Here is a 25,065-nt window from a genome sequence, read left to right as displayed (position 1 = left end):
GCATGCAAATACTCTGGGTTTCGTAGCTTTCACTCTACTGTTGTAACGTAATTAAGCCAATCAAAGCGTCGAGCATTAGTTGGCTACTTAGCTAATTATCGACGAGTATAATATTTGAATACTTACGTAATATCTAAGAGACGACTTGTTTACAGCTTATATTTAAGAAGTCAAAATAATCAACCGTTGCAATTAAGAACACATATATAAATCCAAAAAGATGGACAACAACAACCTTATCAACAGCATAGGCGAATAGCAAAGAGTCAAAGAAGAGGCAGCTAACATGGACAAGCAAGCAAGCAAGCTCAAGCTCGGTTCCCTTTCGTAATTAAGTAACACCATCGGTTCTAAGGCCAAATTACCAAATTACGTTTAAGTTAATAAGGACTTAAAAAATATTATTCCTTATAGCTAATAAAATTATCCCTCTTTAACCTTATCCAGTTGACTGCATTCCACTTTCTCCCTCCTTTTGTCTTCAGAAGCCCAAAGGCCGGAGTCGGATCAGCTGTATCACATGCAACTCGAGAAGGCAAGTTATAACCAACCACTGGACAGGGTGTGCAATGTTGACCGCCACGTGGGCAGAGTTGGGCAACTATTGCTGTTTGAGATGATCAGGTGGGTGTAACGTGGCGCCATGTGGTTCGCTCGGTTCGACGATCTAGCGGGGCCCACGAACGGCGAAGTGGCACCCTGTACGCAGCACGTGCAACGGTACGCAGGAGGTCGACACGTGTACGTGGAACACGATGAGGGCAGGAAAGCGACGTTTTGTGGGACCCGCGAAGAGTTCAATCTCATCCTCTCTCTCTCTCTCCCCCTCTCCCTCCAGCGGATATTTCAAGGGGAGGATGCTATTCGTACGAGATGAACTCATAGAGGTTTCTATGCGGAGTACATATCCATCGTTGAATTCGACAGGGAAAGGGCAAGACGGTCATTTGGTGTTGATCAAGTATATTTATAGCTCAAGTGGCAGCTCCTTGTCCGATAATCCGAACAAAAAACTGCGAGGAGTGATTAGTAGATCTCTCTCTCTCTCTCTCTCAATATTTCTCTTTTTTTGGAGCTCGAGGTTAAAGTAAGCGAGTTTTAGCCTCTTGGAAGTGGGTAATTATCAAATTTCTGATGAATTTGGTACTTGTTTGGTGGTATATTTAATGATTGATGAGTTAGAGAGTTTGTAGTTGTCTGCTTACTGTTTTGGTTAGATTAATTGAATCTATGGCAAGTTTGGATCATGGGTTTTTGAGTTCTTCCATTTTGTAAGAAATTTCTCTGAAAAAAAGTTAATTTTTTTTTATCCTGTGCTCTGATTCGATTCTTGCCGTAGTCCCTCAAAACTTGTCCAATTCCGGGGCTTCCTCACTGTTCGATCCCTTTCTTACTTAGTTTGGTTTTCTTCCTATGTTTATTCTTATAATCAAGTCTTATCTGTGACATACCCAGTTCCGCAGTGGCAGGAAATCACAAGAGATTTAATTCTTTGTGTTTCTACGATCTGAAAATCTTGTTTGCTCTTCTGTGTTTTTGCTTCTGTCAGTAGAAAAGTTAAGAAAAAAAACCATCTTGAAGCTTCATCCTCGAAATATATACCCATTTGGCAATTCGTTTCTTGTAACTTGATTCCTGGTAGAAATGGTGTCAAGTTCCTATTCCAATCTGCTGGACTTGGCCTCCGGCGAGTCTCCCTCGTTCGGACGGATGAGCTGCCATCTTCCCCGAGTGGTAACAACCCCGGGAATAATCCCTGACCTAGAAGAATCCTCGGACGATGCGTCGGTTTCGTCGTCGGATGAGTCATGCCCTTCGCCCCACAATCGCACGATCATCGTGGCTAATCAGCTCCCAATCCGCGTCTCCCGGCGTCCAGATGGTCGTGGCTGGATGTTTTCTTGGGACCAGGATTCCCTCCTCCTCCAGCTCAAGGATAGCATAGGTGACCGTGCCGATATGAGTTTCATTTATGTAGGCTGCCTCCGTGAGGAGATCCCGATCTCCGACCAGGATGAGGTTGCACAAATACTTCTCGAGACCTTCAAATGCGTGCCCGCATTCCTTCCTCCTGATCTCTTGTCGAGATTTTATCATGGCTTCTGCAAGCAGCAGCTCTGGCCTCTTTTCCACTACATGCTCCCACTTTCGCCTGATCTCGGTGGCCGCTTTGATCGAAATCTATGGCAAGCTTATGTATCAGTTAATAAGATTTTTGCGGATAAGATCCTTGAGGTGATCAACCCAGATGATGATTTTGTTTGGGTCCATGACTACCACCTCATGGTCCTCCCGACCTTCCTGAGAAAGCGGTTCAACCGGGTGAAGCTTGGGTTTTTCCTCCACAGCCCCTTCCCGTCTTCGGAGATCTACAAGACATTGCCTGTGAGGGAAGAGCTCCTGCGTTCGCTGTTGAACTCCGATCTAATTGGGTTCCACACTTTCGATTATGCCCGTCATTTCTTATCCTGCTGTAGCAGGATGCTAGGGCTTACCTATGAATCAAAGAGGGGTTACATAGGTCTTGAGTATTATGGTCGCACAGTTAGTATCAAGATATTGCCTGTTGGGATCCATATGGGACAGCTTAAGTCGGTGTTGAGCCTTCCTGAGACTGAAGTGAAGGTCACTGAGCTCATTAAGCAGTTCCGTGATCAGGGTCGCACAATGTTACTTGGAGTTGATGATATGGATATATTTAAGGGGATCAGCTTGAAGTTGTTGGCTTTTGAGCAGCTACTAGTACAGCATCCAGAGTGGAGGGGAAGAGTTGTCTTGGTCCAAATTGCTAATCCAGCTAGGGGTCGAGGGAAGGACGTGAAGGAAGTTCAGAATGAAAGCTATGCGATGGTGAAACGGATAAATGAAGCTTTTGGTCAGCCTGGGTACAAGCCAGTTGTATTGATCGATCAGCCGCTTCAGTTTTATGAGAGAATGGCTTACTATGTGGTTGCTGAGTCCTGTTTATTGACTGCTGTTAGAGATGGGATGAATCTTATCCCGTATGAATACATCATTGCTCGGCAAGGGAATGATAAATTGGATAAGGTCTTGGGTTTGAGCCCATCCACTCCAAAGAAGAGCATGTTGGTGGTTTCAGAGTTTGTAGGTTGCTCTCCTTCTCTTAGTGGGGCCATTCGAGTGAATCCGTGGAACATTGATGCGGTGGCTGATGCAATGGATTCTGCCTTGGAAATGGCTGAACAAGAGAAGCAATTACGGCATGAGAAGCACTACAAGTACGTTAGTACGCATGATGTTGGTTACTGGGCAAACAGTTTTTTACAGGATCTGGAAAGAACTTGCAGGGATCATGACAGAAGGAGATCCTGGGGCATAGGGTTTGGACTAAGTTTTAGGGTTGTGGCCCTTGATCTAAACTTTAGGAAGCTTTCAATTGAGAACATTGTTTCAGCCTATCGTAGAAGCACCACTCGAGCCATTCTTTTGGATTATGATGGTACACTGATGCCACAAGCATCGATCGACAAGAGCGCAAGTCCCAAGTCTATTGAGATCTTAAACAGTTTGTGTCGTGATAGGAACAACATGGTATTTCTTGTGAGTGCAAAGAGTCGGGAAAGTTTGAGTGATTGGTTTTCCCCATGCAAAAATATAGGAATAGCTGCAGAGCACGGCTACTTTCTGAGGTAACTTCAAATTTCTCTTCCATCTTACTGGATGTACATTTGTTTACCTCATAGTTAATTTTATAAAAATTATGGATCTACTTCCAGGCTAAGGAAAGATGCAGAATGGGAAACATGTGTTCCAGTGGCAGACTGTAGCTGGAAACAAATTGCGGAGCCTGTAATGAAGCTCTACACTGAAACAACTGATGGTTCGACCATCGAGAACAAGGAGACGGCACTTGTCTGGTGTTATGAGGATGCTGACCCTGATTTCGGATCTTGTCAAGCCAAGGAGCTTCTTGACCATCTTGAGAGTGTCCTTGCCAATGAGCCTGTCTCAGTAAAAAGTGGTCCTAACTATGTGGAGGTGAAACCACAGGTACTAAAGCTGAGGTTTTCAGCTATAGTCTCTCAAGAAGTTGTTCATTTGATGCTTAATTTTCACCTATTTGATGTTTGCACTTGGCAGGGAGTTAGCAAGGGTCTTGTTGCTGAACGGCTTCTTTCAACTATGAAGGAGCGAGGTTTGGTACCAAATTTTGTTCTTTGTATTGGGGATGACCGATCAGATGAAGATATGTTTGAAGTGATCAGCACATCAATCTCTGGTCCTTCTTTAGCTCCAGAAGCTGAAGTTTTTGCCTGCACTGTTGGAAAGAAACCCAGTAAAGCCAAGTACTATCTGGATGATACAGCAGAGGTTGTTAGGCTGATGCAGGGGTTAGCTACTGTTTCGGATCAAGCACTTGGGAGTTCTCACCCTCCTGCCTTATTCTAAACTTTAAAGCCTTTCCAAAGACAAGGCGAGGAGTGGATTCTTTTGGCTTGAGCAGCCTATTGTTGTAACCTTGTAGCATGAGTGTAGCCATATCATCCTTTCTTCACGAGTTTTTAGGTGTAAATAACAAGTTCTCTTGTTGGAGGTAGTTGTCTCTGAGCATCTCGTGCTGTTTCATTTCATTTTGATTTACATGTACATAAAAAACTTTTGTAACGCAATTCATTGCAAAATTGTGGTTGCTGTGCTTGATTGTGTTTGGCTTAACTAGCTTAGAAATGAGTTGCCTTGTTATTGGCTCTCTTCGAAGCTTTCCTTCCTTATCTTTCCTCGCCGCGTGCCTGGTCTGGGGTCGATTTCTCCCAGGTGTTGGTCGGAAAAGGGAGTTAACTTGGTAGCTACGCAGGGGAAGACTGAGTCTTTGGCTTGCATTCAAAGCACAAAATTAACAGTGTCTTGGAACAACGTCATATAACAAAGTCTGGAATCTATAACTATGCCACCAAGAGTGACCAGCAGAAAGCTGGTAGAGAATTTAGAAGTTCGATCACCATGAACTATCAGCGTGAATCATAACTAGAAAGAAACATTTGTTTGTTTGATATTTTCTTCTATTAACTTTGCACATTCAGAAAATACCATCCGCAGAATACCAGACAAATCAAGCAGTCTCAAAAAGAGAAAGTTAAACTGAATAAGGATTTGTAGTTTTTAATAGAACAATACAATTTTGCAAATCATTCCTAGAATTAACGCATCACTTACACTTGTTAAAGTGATAAGAGGAAAATCTCGGGTGGCCACAATTTTACAAGCCAATGTGCCTGGAAAGCCCTCCATCATACTCCCAACGGGAAGCATATGTTCTGTTCATATGATCTATCTCAAAACAAGATCTCCGACTCGAGCCAACTTCTATAATGCAGATCATCTCTGGAAATGATGTTACTTTATGCAAAAATTGATTGCCTCTGAAATAATGGCCCAAACAACTTCCTCTGAATATGAGGAATTAAGGTATAGCAAAAGCTTCTGAAAGAGGAAATAAAGGACCACAAAAGTAGTACTCCTTCATGCACCTCTTGTGGTCCATTTTGTCGTATCACCTCATTTCCATGATGAAAACCTAGCCTTGTCAAGCATACAGCTTGTCTATTTATTTGTCTAAAATATAGCCTAAAGTTGTGCAAAAAGAATTTCATTCCAGGTATCAGGAACTCCAGGAAGGCACCAGTGCAAACAATCGTGCACGCCTTCTGAAGATTTTTTACTATATTTGGATATGTGCCCCTCATCCCTCAATTGTGACAAAGCAGTAATATCCAAAAGCTTAACCCCAGTTCCATTCACTGCACCCTCAGCAACAGTGTCAATGGAACCGTCTTGCAAGACCTCACTTCCACCAGCCAAGGGAACAGTATTATCGCAACTTCCCCCAGTATTCCAGTCTCCATTAACGAAGTGTCTAGGAGCTAACGTCCTTAAAAAGGCTTTGAGTCCTGGATATTGTGTAAATTGTGAGTCAATCCATCTGACAATACTGTGGACGGTAAGATTTTTGGCAGTTGCTATCTCTGCAAGCTTCCTATTTGTGACAGGCATCCCACCAACATACATTTCCCAACGATTCCCCCTGAATTTTCCTCTATTCCAATGGTGACCAGTGTTAAGCACTAGAACGTCAAACCTGTAAAGATACTGCTTCAAGAAAAATGCAGGGCGGTCTAAATGCATAGCATAACTAGTAGCTGGATCTGATCTGTTCAGGGGCTCCAATTCACACAAACTTGCAGACCAGTAAAAAAGAACAGTAGTATTGGTGCTCGGGAATCGATAAGCCCAACCATCAGGTCGAATAGCACCACGAGCTTTGACAAGACCATATTCTCTTCCAACATCTTCAACCTCAGGGCTAGGTTCACCACCAGTTATCATACACATCAGAGATTGAAATTGCTGCCTTCCCAAGGAATCCCCTACATAAGCAATTGTTTTATGCCGCATCCTGGAACATGAACATAACATTTGCACTAGTTAAACAAAGTCCTAAAAGGCACTCACTCATTCTTATAATTTCAGGATTATAAGAAACAAAAGGAATATACACCTTTTCAAAAACTCAGACCCTGTAAACTCTGGCATTTGACAATTTTCTGGCTGCCATCGGAAACTCTCATAATCAAAATCCTTGCGCTTCATCAATCTACAAGCCCACATTTCTGATAGCCACTGCTTGCAACCAAAGCCAGAATATAATGGTCTCTTCTCGTCCGCGACCCACTTCCCTTTTGCATAGTTACAATCTAGAAGAATGAGAACCAAAATATCTTAGATACATCCAGATTGTACAAAGAACTTTTAAGGAAAACATCTTCCAGGTTGGTTAATGAAACTAAAGAGGAAACTCTCAGACCAAAAATTAATGAAAACTGAAGGCAAAACTCCTTGGTTAAGGCCAAAACTATCAAGATTTCTAGTTTTGACATATATTTTGGACTATAATATAGGCTAAAACCATTCTAGTTTGGCCTAAATATTGATTTTTTTCTAGGGGTCAAAATTGAAACCAACTTTCCGCTACAAGGCACTTTCAGCAAAAGTGTTCTAAGGAACATCCTTAGACACGTATAAATACATGAAAATGCACACAACTCTGAAAAGACTGAACACTTAACAACATAGGAATAAGCGGAGTATGAAAAGTTAGTGCTCACATATCATTATAAAAGAACAGAGGAATATATTAACACTTCTAGCAATATTCAACATTATAAAAGAAGCAAAGCAGGAAAACAAAGAAACAAAAGACGAATATGACAATAAATGGAAACATGAGAGAAACAACCAGGAATTCATAATATAGTAAATTACCTTTCTTCTCTATAGGCTCCTTTTTCAAATCCTTATTCTCTTTTCCCTTTTCAGTTGAGCTTATTGTTGAAAAGCCCAATGGTGGAATACCAAGAGCTTGATCTGCATTCTCCACTTGTGGGTTCTGATATTTGTCTACAACTGATGAATCTTCCTCAGCAGATGGCTCCTGATGTGCATAGTCTGAGAGAGTCGACGAAGGAGTTCTAATGGGAATCACTATAATGCACAAGATAACTAAATAGACAGAATGGAATAAAGTAATGCCAACTGAATGAAGAAAGCATTAAAAATTAGAGGACATACCTTGACGAATAATATCAAACTGCTCAATAGATGGACTGAAAGAAGCGAGAAGTGGGTTTCTCTCCCATGCCCAAATAAAAAATGTTGCAAAGATAAGAATGACAAGAACAGAAAGGAGTTTATTCCCTTTTAACTTATGAAGACCCCCACTCTTCATCTTCACAGATAGCCTAAAACCTGATCTTGCTACTGATACATCTTTAAGGTAACATAATAGCTTATGGCATGAGAATTTCTACGCACCCCCTGCAAAAGACTGCAATTTTCTAAGTTAAAGTGATGGCACTGTATATAGCTAATTAGGAACAATTCAATCCATCAAATCAACACATAGATAAAGAGAAAAGGAAATAAATAAATCATGCTTTTCTAAACCTATGACATGGTATGAAAACTGAAAAGTAAGTGTGGCAAATAATGGTACTGTGAAATAAAATTCTGAAATTACATAAAACCAGATTAGTGTTTTCAAGAGTCATGTAAAGGCGAACACCAAGATAGCTAATTTGTTGGCCCTGAATGTCTAAGAAAATATCTAGTTCGATCATCTATCAAGAAATAGGAAAAAGCTAACAAAAATTATATAATCCAGAAATTCCCAATTATGAAAGAAGAGGAATTTTTTTAAAAAAAAAAAAGCATTACAATAAGAAGGATTGAAAATATAGAAGGGGACAAGCCAAAGGAACTTGCTAATGCATTTCTTTCAAAGATTAACAAAGAAAAGGCAAGCCTAATAGATCAAGTTTAAAGACAAAAGAGAAAAGAAACATCATGTTCAAGGTGCAGGAAGAACAAGTAACTTAGATAAGTTATGAACTTTAGCAATTACCAGGGTCTTGCAGTACCAAATGTTCAATATGTAATGAAAGAAGGAAAAAGATTTATCTCTTCTTCCAGATTGCCTTATTAAACTAAGAAAACTTAATGAATATAACTTCCCATCTGAACAGAAATAAGTAGTAAGATATGCATTTTACATGAATATCCTTATGCAGTGAGTACTCCACACCAGCTGTTTCCCATTATGCTGAATTGACCCCTCTGGTTCGCACCAAGTGTTCTATTACCATTCCAAATTCTATATGCTGTGCAGAAGTCTTACAGAAAGCTAATAGACAAGATGAAGTGGTATAACAAGTTAAAATATGCTGATAAGTTGAATTCATGTCATACAATGGCAAAACCTGAAAGGGAAAGCCATAAACATGGCCACAGAAGTCTACCTCTTTTCTTAACAAATAACTGGCAATTAAGAACACGAGCAAAATCAAAAGAGCCCCCAAAATCCATTCAGTGCACAACAATAAAATGGAAGCATAGGCCTTCTTTTGTGGGCAATCTTCCTTCAGGTTGACAAGGCTAAATTTGGGTGCATCACAAATGGTTGTTAGAAGCAGTGCAATCTGAGTCCATGTCTAAGCTGATCCCAGAGAAAACAATTTATAGCAGGTTCCTCAACCACAAGCTATCTAAGAGAATAGATAAAGTAGCACAAGGATCTCAATGTGCATGTTCCAACTAAGTTGCAGATGAGGGATATTCTAGATATAAGGCGAAACCAAACAAAAGAAACAGATGGCCCTCCTAAGGATTGGTAAAATGGTGCTCCTAAAATTTTATTTTTTCAGGGAATTTAAGAAAAAAACCACCTTAGGACCTATTAATTGATTATAATTAGAGCGACCCACAATTAAGCGATTTGTGCCTTTACGATAAAAACTACGTAGATATTTTCTGAATCAAATCAAGAGAAGAAAGAAAATCTATATATATATATATATATATATCCAAATTTATCACTAGAATAGCAAATAAAATAAAGAATCAAAATATCAACAACATAGCTCCTGCATCTGATACCAGATTTCAACCAATGCAGAACTTCCTCCTACTGATCAAACAACATAAATCACCACAAAAGGAAAGAAATAACCAAAAGAATTCCAAAGCCTTTCATCTTAAATCGCCAAACCTTCACCTAAAACTTGAACATACCAAGTTAAACGACAAAGCAACAAGATCCCGACGGACCCGACCGGATCCTACAAAGACTCAACTAAGATTGCTATTCAAAAACAAACCCCAAGTTACGAAATCATAAATGCAACGATTCTCGAGATGGAAATCGAACCCCGCAACAGAACATGAATCGGATCCACTCACCAGATGGGTCCCGCCGGAGGCGGGAGACGCGGTGGGAGAGGTCGGAGGAGAGGAGATTGATCAATCAAAGGGAAAGCCGAAACTCGAAAAAGAGAGAGATGGATGGAGAACGGACAAAATTGCGTACCACCCTGCACGATTACGCATAGAGTATTTTATGCGAAATTCATCTACGACGCTTCAAGTGACGTTTAGGAACTCTCGCCCCTCGGGTAGCATGCGTGGTGCCGTGGAGGTCTCAAAGGTCGAGCATTGCTAGTGCCATGGCCCATGAGGCATTAAAAAGTGGGCTCCACTGAGATGGATACGTGTGAGGCCGTGAATGGGTTGCCAAATATTCACATATCTCGGGTAGCATGTGATGTTAGGGGAGAAGGGGATTGACGACGGATTTGACCAAATCTAGTTGAAGGTTTTGTTGTTGTTTGCACGTAATGTGCGTGAAGGCAAAGACGCTGACGAAATATTCTTTATTAATGTGTATGTTTAAAGATTCTGTATTATTCTATCGTCGAATAAAAGATTTCCAACTATAACTAAAGCCATCCCGATATAGTCTATTGACGACCTAGCTTATCCGAGCCTTGAGTTTAGGATTATCTAACTCTTCGAAATTAATCCTCCACATTTCAGCAAGAAATGAGGACTGGGGAAAGCAAATAACCCTCGGTCAAGTTAACTATCAGAATTCAGGACAATCAAGACCATGATGACCATATATTCAAATGACGGCCTTTGCATCAAAGCAAAACACAGCCATCGTCAGGAGTAAATGGTACTTGATAAAACCAATAGAAAGCCAACATGAAATAACATGAGTAGTCATCGAAAATTACAAGAATATTCACAACCTGTCTAGAAAAGAAAGCCACCACAATACTAAACTTACACAGAATTAATGAAAGATCCAACTATACAACCGTAACAAGCTTCACCTTATCAAATAGAAAACATGCCATAAGGCTAGCTTGCCTTCAACACCATACCCACTACATTACAGCAAAAGTCATGTCAGATGCATACCGACCGTTATCTCCAAGTCTTCACTGTCAATCCTGATGATCGAGGATCTTCAATGCTGATTTTAGTCTAAAAATGAATACTGATTAAAAGACAAAAAAAGAAAACTGAGCATGAGCAAATTGGGAGACAGTCAATTTAAGAACTCTGTCAATCCCAGTCTGAGCTCCTTGTCATTGAAGGTTGCGTGTAGATCCGCTTCGTGCCAAATTCCTGCAAACACAATGGCAGCATGAAACCTTGACCAGAAATATTTTACAATCATTTTTGAAATGAACTTCCTTTAACAAGCGTTTGAGATGCAGTGCACAATATACTATACTAAATAATGTGATATGATACCCTTTTATTGTGATATGCAGCAGTAGGACGAAGTAGAAGAACAAAAAAGAAATAACGAGAAGTTAGTGCATCAATCCTTGCTGCTCTTGATTGAGCAAACTCCTCATGTCTTGTCTAAAGTACATATTGGATCTTGGATGACTAGCATCTGCGGTGTCTAATTATCAGTCTTATCCAAACTCTCAGCACAATGGCATTGGCACATTCACTGTTAACATAAGAGTTTGCAGTCAATCTGAAAACTCTATTCTATCAAACTTAATGATGAAGACCAACTGTACAGCCATTATTTCTTAGAATGAGCTAGTTTATTCAGCAAAATACTTTTGAATATAAAGAATCAATTGCATGGATCCTTTGTCTCCCAAAACATCCAGTCATCTTTGTAGTACAGCTATTTAGCTACGGGGGGGGGGAAGGTCGGGTAGTGAGGAGAATCATCACAAGGGATCAGCGGTGCCACTTATTTTAAGCTGCAGGAGGAAAATGATACCCACAGAGAAGGGAGTAGAGGTGAGGGGACTACAAAGAATAGGTTCAATGACTTGATACAGCAGAGGTAAGGGCATCAAGAAGAGAAACAAAATCTCCTTCTTGAGAGGGGCTTTAAGTTACCCATGAAAATCGAAAAGCTCACTACGTTGGGAGCAGTTGAACTACTTGGAGAGAGGATGGGAATAGGTGTCTTCATTGGCAGACAGTATTGGGGAACAAGAAGAAAAAGAGAGGGAACAGGTCGATGGGAAGAAAATGGGAAAAGTAATGTTGATAACCCATCACTGGGGGCTGTAAAAGTGTAAATGAGCCGACCTGGAGTCAGCTTGGCACGACTTGATTGTAGAATTTTCCCAACTCGAGCTCGGCCTGAGCTTGATCAAGCTAGAAAAACTTGACTCAACTCGGTTCATCTTTAGCTTGACAAGGCTCAAACTCGGCTCGACAACTTGATGGACTCTTTTGAGCTTAAGGCTTAATGGGTTGAAGACTGATATTGATTAAAAAAAATTCTACAAGCCAAACAATTAAAAAATATAAATCTTATAAGGTAAAATTAGCTCATACAAACATATAAACTGATACAAATAAAAAATAAATAATTAACATAAAAATTCTAATAATACATGTAAACTTATACAATATAATGCATCCAGCGTGTATATATATATAGTGCTACTGTATTGAGCTGAGCTCTAAACGGCGATCCCATGAGCCTCACGAGCTCACGAGTATTTTTGACAGCACAATCCATCACCAGCAATTTAATATTTACTCTCTCCATTGTTACTTTTGGTCCTGGATGGGACAACTATGGCTAGTAGAGCATGACAGATTGACTACATGAGCTCATGCATGCATGTTGCATTCCAAGGAAATATGCACGAGAAAGCGAAAGGCATGAGATAAATTTATTGCATTATGAACTTGCTAGAGCGCGACCATGAGATTAAATATAGCAACAGAATGATAATTATCAAGCTCACCTCCCAGGAAGCAGCTGAGTAGTACTCACAGGTCCCTTGGAACTACTAAACCGCTTAGGTCTGTTGTCCTCCTTTTCCACACGCATGGCAGCAACCTCTTTCTCCATGGCGGCAACTTCCCTTCTCATTTTTTTAGCTTCCACTTCCATTGCTTTAGTCAAAGTATCTACTTTCTTTGCTAACATCTGAAATTACAACAAAGAAACAAGTCAGGAAGCTTTAAAAAATCAGCAGCGCATGGAAGTGAAGAGGAGATCATCTACCTCAATTGCATCATCTTTGTCCTTCAAGCTTTGATCTTTCTCATGGCAAGCTTTTCTCAGGGTAATTACTTCCTTCTGCAGCAAATCATAAAATAATCCGGAGACAGAATCACTTGAATCAATATTGGTGGAATCAATCGGTTTTTCATCCGGATTTCCTTTCCAAGTTGTCCCATTGTCTCTAATGTCATCTGAAGATCGATTCAGCACATGACCTGCCCCATTTGCCAGGACTTTCCCCCGGTCTAGTGACCGCGTACCACCGTCAAATGATTTTGAAGTTCCTTTTGCATGTTTCAGTACCATAGTACTGCTACTAGATAGAGATGATCTGAACTGAAAAGATGGTGATCTCCTAGTCAGTAGGCCATTGGGAGTCAACTTGGAGACATTCTCAGGACCACCTAGTGATTGGCGACGAGAAGGACCATTGCTTAAACCCTTCCCTTCTACACTAGTACGTGTGGAACCACTTGAGGGCGTCCTCAGTCCCTCTTCTAGAACTTTGAGGCGCAACTGACACTTTTCCTGAGAATTTTTAATGGCAAGAAAACATTTCATTCATTTCACAAATAGATTAAAATAAAAAACTAGCTTGCACCTCAGGTGGTATGATTGTGATGTCTTACTTTTAATTGAGCTTCAGATCTTGCAGTTCGTTCAGCTATAGCAAGCTTATCTCGAAGCTGCTGCATTTCTCCCTGTTTTACAAAAAATTTATGATGATAAAGTAATTCATCACAAGAAATTATGATTGGATGCACCAAGGAAAATTGTTTGACGGAAAGGACTAAAAAATAGCTTTGATTTGGAAAGAACGATAAATTATGTTGCTCTGCTTACCTGCAAGAATCTTCGCTCCTCAAGCCACTGTCTAACAGGCATTACTTTGTCGTTAGCATCTTTCCATTCATTTGCAACTACAACGGCAACCCTATTTGCAGTAACTTTTGCACGGGCAAGTTCCCGATCAAGAGTTTTTCTTTCTTCCTATATAAAAAATGCGATAAAAATCAATGATATAGATTATTCTAAAGTACTGACTACTGAGTAACTTGAACAGTTTATCTTACATTCATTTCCTGAAATTTACGCTGGTAATCTCTAACAGCATTTGCAGCTGCACCACCAGCAAGAACAGCCTCCTCTAGTTCCCTGACAGTCTGGCTAAGCTTTTCAACCTCTGCAACTTTTTGCCTGTGCAATCTGTCCAAAATCTTGTTTTCTTCCTGGAATTTAAAAAATGGCAATATTTAGTTATGAAGTCAGCACATGGGTACAAGACCAGATACTCTAAATTGGTACAAGGTAAAATGCACCTATATACCTGGCAGATTTCTATCTGTTTCATCAACTCCTGGTTCTTGTTTTGTAGATCATCCACCATAGAAGCCTTCGCCAAAGCGATTTCAACAGTTCTTTCTGCTTCCAGTAATGCTGCCTCCTTTGATTTGGTCAGACGATCTAGAGCCCTGTTGTCATCCTGCAGCTTTGCAATCTGCAAAAGAGTAGAGCTGTAGAAAACCTTGTTGCTGCTTCCTTTTATGATGGCAGCAGAAATGCACATGAAAATAAGTGCACTTGGACAACCTTCCACTTAAAGTGAGCCTGACTCTTACGTAAAGTGATCCATACTTTTTACAGAAAATAAGGTGCTCTTTCATAATAATTCAAATCATAGCTATCTCAAAGAATTGAAATTTTTTTAAAAATGAATGCCAACCTTCACAATAGATTAGCCTATTGGATTACTACCATATACAACAATTATATAACAGCATGCAACTTGACAAAATTTGGTATTACTTTGACAAACCAACCTTGTCAAAAGCAAGGATTCCAGTTTCGGCCGATCCCGAGTGGGATCGGCCGAAACGGATCGGAATCGGCTATAGCTGTCAGAGAGAGAGAGAGAGAGAGAGAGAGAGAGAGAGAGATTAAAAAAAAAGAGGGTGAGAGAGAGAGAGAGAGAGAAAGGAAGAGAGAGTGAGGGAAAGGGAAAGATAAGAAAAAGAGGGTGAGAAAGAGAGAGAGAGAGAGAGAGAGAGAGAGAGAGATAGGAAAAAAATGTATGGGAGAGAATGAATATTTCAGACTAACAGTTACGGGGATAGGAAAGAAGAGAGGAAGGAAGAGAGATTTTTATTTTTTAGGCTTTATATATGAGTAATTATTATTTCTTATTTTCTTATAATTTTTTCTAAATTTTTAAAAAATTTCAACATTTTTAATAATATTTAGAATTTTATTTAATTAAAATAGTCCGATCCGATACAGGCGGCCGATACGGCCGATACTTATCGTTTTTCTGGATGGTCAATCCCGATATCGATTTTTGGAACCTTGGTCAAAAGACTTCAAACATAGGGACAAGAAACCAGAAGATTCTGTCTAAATTGAACATCTTAATAGCCAAACACTGACAAAGTCAACTCTGCACTTTTGCAATCCATAGTGGGCATAGGAACTAACGCTCATTTGTACAATGGTGATTTTCACTAGTAAAATGCAGGTGATGCTGGGAAATTTTGAAAACAGAAAAGAAACCCATAATGGAAGTTACCAAGCGGTACCCGATCTAATCAGGAGTATCCTTTAAAGTTTAAACAATTTTTCGAATTTTCATAAGTTGTTAGATATTAGGAGCATATGGCTCATTACGACCCACAAGCATCAAGAACATTATCTAACATCTTCTGCAAAGAATAGCAGACAGTTGCCAATTTTTCCATAAGTTGCAGAGATCACAAGAGAGGAAAGTATCGACAGTATAGCTGTACCTCCTGACGTGCAAGCTTTAGTTCTGCCTCCAATGGTGCAAGAATGGCTTCAATAGGAGGCATGTCATCATCCTTTTGAGCTGCATGAACTCGCCTAAGTGTGGCTTCTGCTGCAAACTGGGCAGCCATGGAGGCTTTCTTCTCATCATTAATCTTCTTGATTTCCAGATTCTGAAATTCAGCGCTTATCATATTCTATTCCAAATGGGAAGTAAAACAAGAATTTCAAGATAAGGTACTGTCTAGGTACTTTGCTCTCTAGATTGGATTCTGTTAACTTGAGTTTCTCCTCCAACTTTGCCAATTCCTCCGAAAGCTGTAAAAGAGCAAGATCACTACAAGTACATCAATAAGGAGCAATAATTTAGGTTATATCCAAAACCTCCCAGTCAGCGCAAAGTTACAAACCCCTCTGCCATTGTTCATACTAAACAATCAATAAATTTGACGTCCTAGCACTCCCAAATAGGAGCACGAAAGAAGTCTGTATGCTGGGCTGGTCAAAACCAGCTGGTAGAGCCTTAGGATGGAGAAAATTAATGGCAGTAACCATTGAAACATCTATGTTCATTCCAATTATAGATGAAGGCTATGTAATATCTAATATCATAGTTATTAAAGATAAAGAAACTTAGAATGCCAATTTGGCATGTGTGACAGGCTACAACAGAAAATTTCTAGAAGAGACAAAAGTCAAAAGATTTGTAATTTCTCATAAGCAGGTGCAAAAAAGATGAGGAATATATCAATAAAATGAATCGATCAATTAGTGTTCAAATTGTTTTGAGAATCCAAAAATGAACTGACGCTAAATCACAGACATCAAATTGTAAACATCTAAAACAGATAAATATACTATAATATTGACGAAATTCCAGCTAAAAGAGCTCAAGTGATTGAAATACAGAACTTACTAAAATCCAGCTTAACAAAATATGGATGTAGCAAGGACTTTATACCTTGACAAAAGATATACATGGAAAAGCTCATATCTTATATCACTACTTTGGAGGAAGCAATCACAAAAGGTAAACAAAAAATAATGTTCCTTGGGTATGATTTCCGTCAATAAACTGAAATTATAGACATGGTCTATACAACAGATCAACTTCAGCATTACTTCAAACAAAGGAAAAGAAGACAATTTTGAGAATTAAGACCTGACCTTTCTAAAATCAACATATTTAAATTAGAATCAATACCACGTTCTTTTGTTCAAGTTCTCGTTCTACTCATACAAATCAGCTGACAAAAAAATTTGTTTCCCAAGCGATTGACATAATAATAAGATAAGTGACGAAGATTGAAGCTAAAATTTGGACAACAAAATAACGGCTAGAAAAAAGGAACCTCTTCAACAGCCTTCTCTCTTGCACGCTCCGACAACCTTAATGCCTTAATCTCTGCCTGTGCCTCTCCCAATTCTCGCTCCTTATCTGGAGAAACAAAGTTAAGATTCAGCAAAACAACTATCAAGCATCTCATAAATCTATGTCACATATAGAACAAATAACAAAAACAAGAGAAATCCATCAGATAAAACCACATTCCCACCTCTGACTTCATTCTCGAGACGATTGAGCTCAACCTTGACTGGATCCGATCCGTGCAACAGATTGATGAACTCGTCCGCATCCAAGCTCGGCCGGATCGACCCCCTCCGCCTGGACGCCCCCTTGAAGGACGCCGACGCCGACAACGCAGCCGCATTGCCGACGCCGACGCCGCTCACTTCTCCGGCAACTCCCTCGCCGCCGGTGCCCATATCGGCCATCTCCGATCTAATCTCCCCTCAAACACAACATCCAAATCCGATGAGATTCTTCTAATCGAGAAACTCGATCCCGCCTCAGCTCCGATTTGAACTGCTTAGGGCTTTCTAGGGTTTCGATTCTTCGATCGATAAAACGACAAAAAAAAAAGAAGAAGAAAGAAAACCCTAATTTCCCTCTTTCTCTGGCTTCTCGTTGTCTTCTTCCTGAGTGTGTTTTAAATCCGGAGAGAGATCTCAACAGTGGATGAGAGTGTGAAAAGGGCGGTCTTTTATAGTAATTTAACAACATTACACGTTATAGTTTATTTGTGAAGTTGGAGAAAATAATAAATTATTATAAACCCGAGGTTTAGCAATGACATTATACCAAGATACCCCGTTGGAACGGCGAAGAGAAGCCGTGTAAATCAGAGTAGCCGTCCCTCGCTCTTTTGTTGCTATTCTGGTACGAACAGCAAACAACCTTATTGACTTATAGAAACCTGACAAATTTCAATGAGTTCTTGATGTCTATTATATTCTTAAAAAAACATGGGACAAGTCAGGAGAAACTCTGAACATTGAGCACTCTGCATCCCTAAACAAAATACTCCATAGAAGTTAGATCCAAGCAGTGAATAGCACAGAGGGTGGGGGGTGGTATAATTAAGATTGTTTAAGGACCTGAGAGGGTCTTTAAATGTGCCCTTAACCGGCTGGAATATTGGACTCATCTCTAATAAGCATCATCTGACGTAAAGCCAGAATTAAAAACCCTATCCCTTCTTCCAACTACTGACACACTGTGATGACCGTGTCTTGGGTCTCACATGCCTAATGGTTCTTCTACTTTCCAGGATGACAGGGGGAGCTCAGGCCAACAAATGATGGCCACTCAATACCATATCACTAGTTTCACATAAGCATTAGTGGATTCCTAGACTATGATTAGTCACTTGACCAAAGATATCCAAGGATTTAATCATTGATTCTTTTTTTATCAAAAAAATAGCAGAAACAATATGCTTACATAATCAGTCCCAAAACGACACCAAAATGATTGGAAAAGGGAAATATTTGAGTGTCTTTAGCAACTATTATAAAACCAACCCCAACCAATCTCCCAGTGTTGGCAGTTAGCATTTACAAAAGAATGTAATATACTGCAGTATTCCTATATGGTACTATGCATATCCAAAGGCGAATTTAGTCAAAAACTTCCATAGTTGTATTCCAATCCATACGAGAAGTAACAACAAAGCAAAGCTAGATTCGGTATAAGCTTCCATAGTTGTTTCATTGTTATCTTCACACCAACCTCAGAAAGAGACCTACATATTGTTACTTTTATTGCGTGCATGGTGTGTTGAACAGAATTGCAGACAGATTTCTTTTGAGTGACGAAGACAGTGTTTAACATGACTAAGCGTTGATCATTGTGTTAATGTTTCTGTCTAGGATTATGACAACACGAGCCCATACACTCGCAACCGTTACTATGGTTTATTTAGGTACCCTTTCGTTTTCACCTGCGGTAAGCTATCGATAACTTTGATAGGAAAACTCATAGTAACTACTAAGTCCTCGTGTCAAAATAAATGTGCGGCATAGGCTCAGCTTGATTTAGCTTAAACTGAGACAAGCATGAGACTTGTTATAAGATTTAATAGTCTCAACTTAAATATATTATTTATTAATATATATATATATATATAACCATTAATTTTTTTGATCCAATAACTACTATTATCTTACCTTTATCTATCCTTAAATTTAATAAAAATTTCACAATAAACCAACGCTCAATCTCCTCTGTCGTTGCCGTCGCCTCCTCATCCTCCTCCTCCTTTATGTCCTCATTTGATCTCCTCATCATCTATTGATAAGTCGTCACCGTCTTCTTCTCTCCGTCAGCCTCCTCCGTCCTTAGCAAGTCGTTGTCTCCTCTTCCTTTAGCCATCTTCTCCTCGATCGGTCTCCTCCTCCTTCGACAAGCTGCCCCGCCTCCTTCTTTTCTAATCAAGCTAGAGCTTGAGACAGGATTAGCCTAGCTGGGCTTGAATTGAGCTAAGCCGAGTCTAAACATAAAGAGGTCTCAAAATTAATTTTAAATTTAGCTCGCACATTTACACCCTAGTCCTCCCAATCCCCACGTCAATCCAAAGGAGTCCGTCCTTAACAGCTGATAGCTTGCGTCGCACGTACTTGTCAAAGAAAAAGATACTGTGAAAGCATTGATCTCCCTTCAAGAATCTACTTGGTTTTCAGCAAATTGACAAAATACTCGTATATGAGAGAGAGAGAGAGAGAGAGAGAGAGAGAGAGAGAGAGAGAGAGAGAGAGAGAGAGAGAGAGAGAGAGAGAGAGAGGTACTTTGGAATGAAAGGGGTGGACTATACTTATCTTGCAAGCCATAGAAAAGGATCAAGATCTAAATAAAGAGCAAGTTATACTAGTGCACATTGCAGTGATGATTAAAGAGCCAATACGCCCACTCCACTGTACAAGTGCCTTTACTTCCACTTTAAAGTGGGCAAGTTCCGATCTTCCCCAGTTGTTCCTGACACACTGCCCTAAACCCCACAAGGCCGTAGATGTTGACTTGCTCAGGAATCCAATGTTGTTGATTGACCACCCACCTAAGACACCAAATCTAAGTAACTGTAACTCTAACTGTTGCGTCACGTCCCGTTCTCATGGGGCTCTAGCTTCCCATTGGAAAACACTAGTGGATGGTTATGAAAAGGAATCATCTCTAGCAAATTGTTTTTCTTCCACGTAATACTAGACCAAACGTCAGTAACTTTTATACATCAGATAGAGCTAAACCCTTTGAAAGAGTGATAACGTTCTTGTTTGGACACTAACATTATATTTCCCCAATCATCTAAACATGCAAAGAAGCCTCACTTAGTACAGCATGAAGGTTTCATTACATATGTCCCTATCGTGGAGGATATCGCTGTCATGAAAGCAAGAGCAACTGAGAGATAGAGATGGGTTAACCAGCTGCATGCTAACATTAACAGGTTCTAATCACCATCAAATGTTGCTCTATCTATTGCAGCCAGTGAGCTTTGTCGTTTCCATTGTTTCTTGGAGGAAAGTTGGAAACAGAAGGTAGTTTATCCTGAAAATCAAAGGAAAAGGCTATTTGGATAGTGAAACAATGTCATGAAGATGTGATGTGCAGCCATCAACTGATGGAAATGTTGGAGCTCTTTGCAATTAATGCTCAGTCACTGACAGTATTGAAAAGGTATGCTGCACTCGGAGTAGGAAAGACAACAAGAGTATCAGTAGCAGATATCTATTATAGAGTCACAACCATAAAAACAAAATAATTTTTATTGGACAACTTTTCCTTTCTCATAGTTCAATTAGCATATATATATATATATATATATATATATATATATATATATATATATCTCACTGTTTCATATTAATTCAAATAACTCTGGGAGAACAAGACCTTATGTAGATCACGGAAGAACTTTCCGATACGAATAACTTTAGGTTCATGTACAGGTTGACAAATATCACATCATGCTTCCATTTGATAGACAAAGCTGATGCCAGAACAAATTTGGGAGGGGGGGAATGACGAGAAGAAAGGTAAAAGCTATCAACAAGTGGGATAAATCGAGTCCACTGTGTTGGATAGCAGTGAGTTGATTCAGACCTTATTAGGATGTCATTGCTGCCAGTCCAAAAATTTAAGTCTAGATAAGAAACGAAAGTGCAGTGCTACATCAGGTACAATCTCATATGGCAATTTAATTGCAAATGGCAGATATTACCCCTTGAGAGAACAAAACTACCACTAAGGAATAGTAGAGATAAGCATTTTAAAAGGCATAGAAATAAATGATCAAATCTAAAAGTGTATTGCAGTGAAAAATGTGATCTGAGAAAAACTGGGGCTTCATACTTTTCTGAAATCACAATATAATCGACACACAAGAACCACTCTTATTTATGTATATCCATATCCATACACACACACGCACACACACATAATGTGACAACAGAGTGCATAAGCGGTAGACTTTGGACCATTGTGTATAGCATCAAGCAAATAACAGAGAATAGCAGACTTGAAACTTTTGCAAGATAAAGCAGCAAACTTGAAGTAGTCACCAATGTATTATACATAAAATTTGTTCACAAACCTCAGGTGTAGATTTATAGCTCAGAGTTAACAAGCTAGATGGCCGTAAAGTAGGTACTTGTAGACAGATATAATCAACGTTCATATAATGTTCCCAAATGCTGGCAGGCACTGGAAAAAAAAAAAAAAACTAAAGAAAACATCCTTATTGATATAAGCAAAATGATATCAAAGATTAACATTACTGTACCATGAGAATTGTTAACTAATCTAGGTCAATTTAAACTGTAATGGGATATAAGATCATTCCAAAGAATAGCAGCCTGCAAATGAATTTGGGTTCTATCTTAATTTTCCAATTTATTCCCATCAAGAACAAACTAAAGCTTAGCTATAAGCTTTTTTTTATATACTTTATCATTGTTTCGTCTTATCAAATTACGAGTTATTCCTTCTCTTCTCCAAGACCCTAGGTTGCTGAAAATCTCCTTGTTAGGCCCATTCATATATTTCTTTAAATTCATTGGAATTCAAAAGCACAGCATAACTGAGGGTTGGCGAGATAATGCTGTTTTAAGATTTTGGGACCTTATCAATAGACAGTGAAGCACTTCAGAGAAAACTATAAAACTGGCAATACCTATGCCACAGATAAGAAATTATCCACCAGACCACCATCTAATGGTATCATAGCAATTTTCATATAACAGCCAAATTAGTTGGAGTGAAATGTATCTTGCTGGACCACCCATAGTTTAGCAAGATCTCTATGATAAATCAAGAAAAATATAGGAGGTAGGAACAAAATAAAAGGGTCCAATGTAAAAGGAGGTTATGCTACACACATTTTGCAGAAATTACAACGAGGCACATCTGTGCCAGTTACATGGCTATACAATGCAACAATGAAAGTGCAATAGCTTAAAAGCAAAAGTTTTGAATCAATTATCCCATATATTCAGCAATGCTGATCCAATGGTCATATACATTTCCCTGATCAATTTTAATTAAGCACAAAAGTTAATTTTACTACACAATCCGGCAAAACCAATTTATATAATGAACAACAGAGTCTGAAAGTAATGGAAGATAAAAGTTTCCCTTGGAGATGATTGATTATAATAATAATGAAATTGGAAATCCTATTTCATAGTATTTCGTGATTATGGAATGAATAATATGGAGAACATCTAGGCACAGATGCCTTTCATATTTTTAATAGGTCATCATTTATAGTTTGGATGTTTAACAAAAGTTATTGACAAATTATGTCCATGCTGCTTTATTCACCAGCTAGAAAGATCTGGTCCATAGCTGCTGCTTACAGACATTAGACACACTTATCGGCAGTTTAGCCAGTTAATTTTGAAAATGAAGATATAGAACTTTGGCCATAGGATCTTTCCCAGTTTCTTCCATCAAACTTCCTAATTTCAACATGAGCAAGGGTACCAGAATCTACACAATTAACCGTCACTGCAACACCATCAGGATTTGATCTTGGTATGTAGAAAGAGGTTATGCCACACACCTTGCAGAAGGTATGTTTTGCTGTGTGTGTTCCAAAGGTATATGTGGTGAGGAACTTCTCTGAATCCCCTATGAGCTTGAATTTTGTAGAAGGTACAACAAAGTGGGTATTGGCTCTCATGAAACAATCCGAGCAGTTGCATTTCCACACAACAACACTTGATGATGCCTCAACTTGCCATCTGACACTTCTACAGTGGCACCCGCCATTGTGAACAACCTCGCTAGACATCATCTTATTGGTCAACTATTCAATGTGCAAAGAAAGCTTTCCTTGTAATTGATGTAACACACAAGGTGACAAATGAAAAATAAAAAATAAGTACATGACAATTCAAGATACCAGTACTGAAATAAGGGGCAAAATAACACGGAATGATACTCCTTTTCGTGGTTAAATAGTTTGATACATTAAATTTCAGCAGGTTAAACCATATTCAGTGGACAAATAACATAAGTGAGGTCAGCCTAGACATAAATCATAGTTTTTTTTATTTTGCAGCATCGTGAGTTTGCATATGATAATTCAGCTCATTAACATGCCAGCTTGCTTAACAAAAAACATGCCAGCTTTATTGTTATGCAAGGCCATCGCATTATATCATTGTTGATGTGTGTCTCTTACCTCCATGAGGTAATTTATTGCTTGAAGCATGATACATTCTAGACATATTACGGATCATTCCCTTTACATGACACTAGATTAGATTAAGAAACCTTCAGATACAGGTTAAGATAGATGACGAAAGAGGAAAAGCTTCTAGCATATCAGCAGAGGAGTTGTGCAGCTTAACTTATTCATTGAGTCTTCCAAGACCGAGGAAATTCTCCCAAAACTTGAATTCTTTCATTTCTCTCTGTTCTTCCTGTTTTTCTTGGTCTCCTTTTCTTCTACTAACTATTCTTCTTTCATTGCCTTAATCAGATTCACGGATAACATTAGATGGTTCTCCTAAACTAAACAGAGAACTCAACAACAAATATTTGCTTGATGGGAGCGGAGTTTCTAACCGCATATTACTGTGATAGACATAATTCACAAAATATTGTGAGCAAACAAACATAGCTACGTGCTTAAATTCATTGCAAAAACTTGTCTCATCAAGAATAACACAATCCATACTCACTAATTACTTGACATATCATATTATTTAACAATAATTTGGGCATAGAAAGGATCATTCCAACCAACAACAGCCCAATAAAGAAAAGCCATCTGAGTGGTGATGTTTACAAATCAGATGAACAAAAGACGCGAGACTCCAGATAAATCCCAATATATAGAACTCATTACGAGCACAAGATTATGGCAAAGGATTTGGAATGGAACTGTAAATTGTAACTTAGTTTTAGCATCCGAGACACAAATCAGCAAAATATACTAGTTCATTTAGAACTAAAGAGTGAAGTTGGGGAAAGAAGAGATACCTCCAAAGCAGGCCAGACTCGGTGAAGACTTGAGGCGGCGCTGCCGAGCTTCGACATTTTAACCCATGACATTCAAGTTTGACCAAAGTACTGCTGTAAGTGGAAAAAGTATTTCCCAAAAGTATAACAATGATTAAACTATCTCTAAAACTACTAACACATACAGTAATCTTCAGTGAATTTATCAGTATCCCAATGCATTAAAATTATTATTTTTAATATAGATCGTTGTCAGATAAAAGTAATTTACATATAAATCACTGTCAGAATATAAATTGATTTTACAGACAATTTTTATATTGAGATAAATGTGAATATAATCAATATATGATAAACTCGAAAGCCTTTTCGGCAATTATGATTCTCTTGTAAATGTGAGCAAATAGAAGCCGTGCTGGGCTCATGATGGGCCTGAATGTTTTAAAGCCCGAGAATTTGATGCTGTGGAAAATTAATGCGTACAGTTCGTTTATTAGGAATTGGGACATTGTTTGACACAATTATGAATTAGGATTTAGGATAGAACTAGTAAAACCTGAATGTGTTACCCGGTAAACTTGTGCCTCTTAAAATGATCTGGCTGACTCTCTCTGAATAAATG

At 39.0% G+C, this 25,065-nt stretch overlaps 4 protein-coding genes across 11 annotated transcripts; 1 reads left to right on the top strand and 3 right to left on the bottom strand.

The window, feature by feature from the left end:
• The first annotated feature begins 880 nt into the window (after positions 1–880).
• LOC140787133 (alpha,alpha-trehalose-phosphate synthase [UDP-forming] 6-like) lies at positions 881–4,677 on the top strand. The gene is made up of 3 exons (XM_073135915.1): positions 881–3,650; positions 3,738–4,011; positions 4,102–4,677. Exons 1-3 carry the CDS (start codon positions 1,645–1,647, stop codon positions 4,408–4,410), a joined length of 2,589 nt encoding a protein of 862 aa, XP_072992016.1. The 5' UTR covers positions 881–1,644; the 3' UTR covers positions 4,411–4,677.
• Positions 4,678–5,081: 404 nt separating this feature from the next.
• LOC140787142 (protein trichome birefringence-like 14) lies at positions 5,082–9,956 on the bottom strand. Of its 6 annotated transcripts, none has more exons than XM_073135940.1 (6): positions 9,754–9,865; positions 8,568–8,698; positions 7,588–7,843; positions 7,282–7,500; positions 6,518–6,713; positions 5,082–6,415 (listed from the first exon to the last, which is right to left on the bottom strand). In XM_073135940.1, exons 3-6 carry the CDS (start codon positions 7,742–7,744, stop codon positions 5,587–5,589), a joined length of 1,401 nt encoding a protein of 466 aa, XP_072992041.1. In that variant the 5' UTR covers positions 7,745–7,843; positions 8,568–8,698; positions 9,754–9,865; the 3' UTR covers positions 5,082–5,586. The 6 variants fall into 6 exon arrangements, with proteins under 6 accessions (XP_072992041.1, XP_072992048.1, XP_072992056.1 ...); XM_073135947.1 differs by lacking the exon at positions 9,754–9,865 and adding an exon at positions 8,814–9,727; XM_073135955.1 differs by lacking the exon at positions 8,568–8,698 and having other exon boundaries at positions 7,282–7,464; positions 9,754–9,956.
• Positions 9,957–10,532: 576 nt separating this feature from the next.
• LOC140797554 (microtubule-associated protein 70-2-like) lies at positions 10,533–18,025 on the bottom strand. The gene is made up of 11 exons (XM_073151110.1): positions 17,194–18,025; positions 16,990–17,075; positions 15,890–15,955; positions 15,640–15,810; positions 14,187–14,357; positions 13,933–14,088; positions 13,703–13,849; positions 13,489–13,560; positions 12,860–13,387; positions 12,597–12,781; positions 10,533–10,986 (listed from the first exon to the last, which is right to left on the bottom strand). The coding sequence occupies exons 1-11, from the start codon at positions 17,411–17,413 to the stop codon at positions 10,947–10,949; spliced, it is 1,842 nt and encodes a 613-aa protein (XP_073007211.1). The 5' UTR covers positions 17,414–18,025; the 3' UTR covers positions 10,533–10,946.
• Positions 18,026–22,716: 4,691 nt separating this feature from the next.
• LOC140782572 (uncharacterized) lies at positions 22,717–24,603 on the bottom strand. Of its 3 annotated transcripts, none has more exons than XM_073129213.1 (2): positions 24,465–24,603; positions 22,717–23,283 (listed from the first exon to the last, which is right to left on the bottom strand). In XM_073129213.1, the coding sequence occupies exons 1-2, from the start codon at positions 24,534–24,536 to the stop codon at positions 22,858–22,860; spliced, it is 498 nt and encodes a 165-aa protein (XP_072985314.1). In that variant the 5' UTR covers positions 24,537–24,603; the 3' UTR covers positions 22,717–22,857. The 3 variants fall into 3 exon arrangements, with proteins under 3 accessions (XP_072985314.1, XP_072985322.1, XP_072985331.1); XM_073129221.1 differs by having other exon boundaries at positions 22,717–23,309; positions 24,465–24,545; XM_073129230.1 differs by having other exon boundaries at positions 22,717–23,304; positions 24,465–24,487.
• Positions 24,604–25,065: the final 462 nt, after the last annotated feature.

The sequence above is a fragment of the Typha latifolia genome, chromosome 1 (assembly GCF_019914945.1).
Source record: "Typha latifolia isolate L0001 chromosome 1, TyphaL0001v2, whole genome shotgun sequence".
Lineage (NCBI taxonomy): Eukaryota > Viridiplantae > Streptophyta > Magnoliopsida > Poales > Typhaceae > Typha > Typha latifolia.
Note: the sequence above shows the minus strand (reverse complement) of the source record. Positions and strands in the feature narration are given on the sequence as shown.

Coding starts and splice junctions, on each gene's coding strand:
- LOC140787133 (XM_073135915.1), top strand. CDS start 1,645: ATGGTGTCAAGTTCCTATTCCAATCTGCTGGACTTGGCCTCCGGCGAG. Junction 3,651..3,737: donor GAGCACGGCTACTTTCTGAG/GTAACTTCAAAT, acceptor ATCTACTTCCAG/GCTAAGGAAAGATGCAGAAT. Junction 4,012..4,101: donor ATGTGGAGGTGAAACCACAG/GTACTAAAGCTG, acceptor TGCACTTGGCAG/GGAGTTAGCAAGGGTCTTGT.
- LOC140787142 (XM_073135925.1), bottom strand. CDS start 7,744: ATGAAGAGTGGGGGTCTTCATAAGTTAAAAGGGAATAAACTCCTTTCT. Junction 7,501..7,587: donor GTTTGATATTATTCGTCAAG/GTATGTCCTCTA, acceptor TGTGCATTATAG/TGATTCCCATTAGAACTCCT. Junction 6,416..6,517: donor GGGTCTGAGTTTTTGAAAAG/GTGTATATTCCT, acceptor TTCATGTTCCAG/GATGCGGCATAAAACAATTG.
- LOC140797554 (XM_073151110.1), bottom strand. CDS start 17,413: ATGGCCGATATGGGCACCGGCGGCGAGGGAGTTGCCGGAGAAGTGAGC. Junction 13,850..13,932: donor GTAAATTTCAGGAAATGAAT/GTAAGATAAACT, acceptor TTTTTTATATAG/GAAGAAAGAAAAACTCTTGA. Junction 13,561..13,702: donor AGGAGCGAAGATTCTTGCAG/GTAAGCAGAGCA, acceptor TTTGTAAAACAG/GGAGAAATGCAGCAGCTTCG.
- LOC140782572 (XM_073129213.1), bottom strand. CDS start 24,536: ATGTCATGGGTTAAAATGTCGAAGCTCGGCAGCGCCGCCTCAAGTCTT. Junction 23,284..24,464: donor GAGTCTGGCCTGCTTTGGAG/GTATCTCTTCTT, acceptor CACATTGAATAG/TTGACCAATAAGATGATGTC.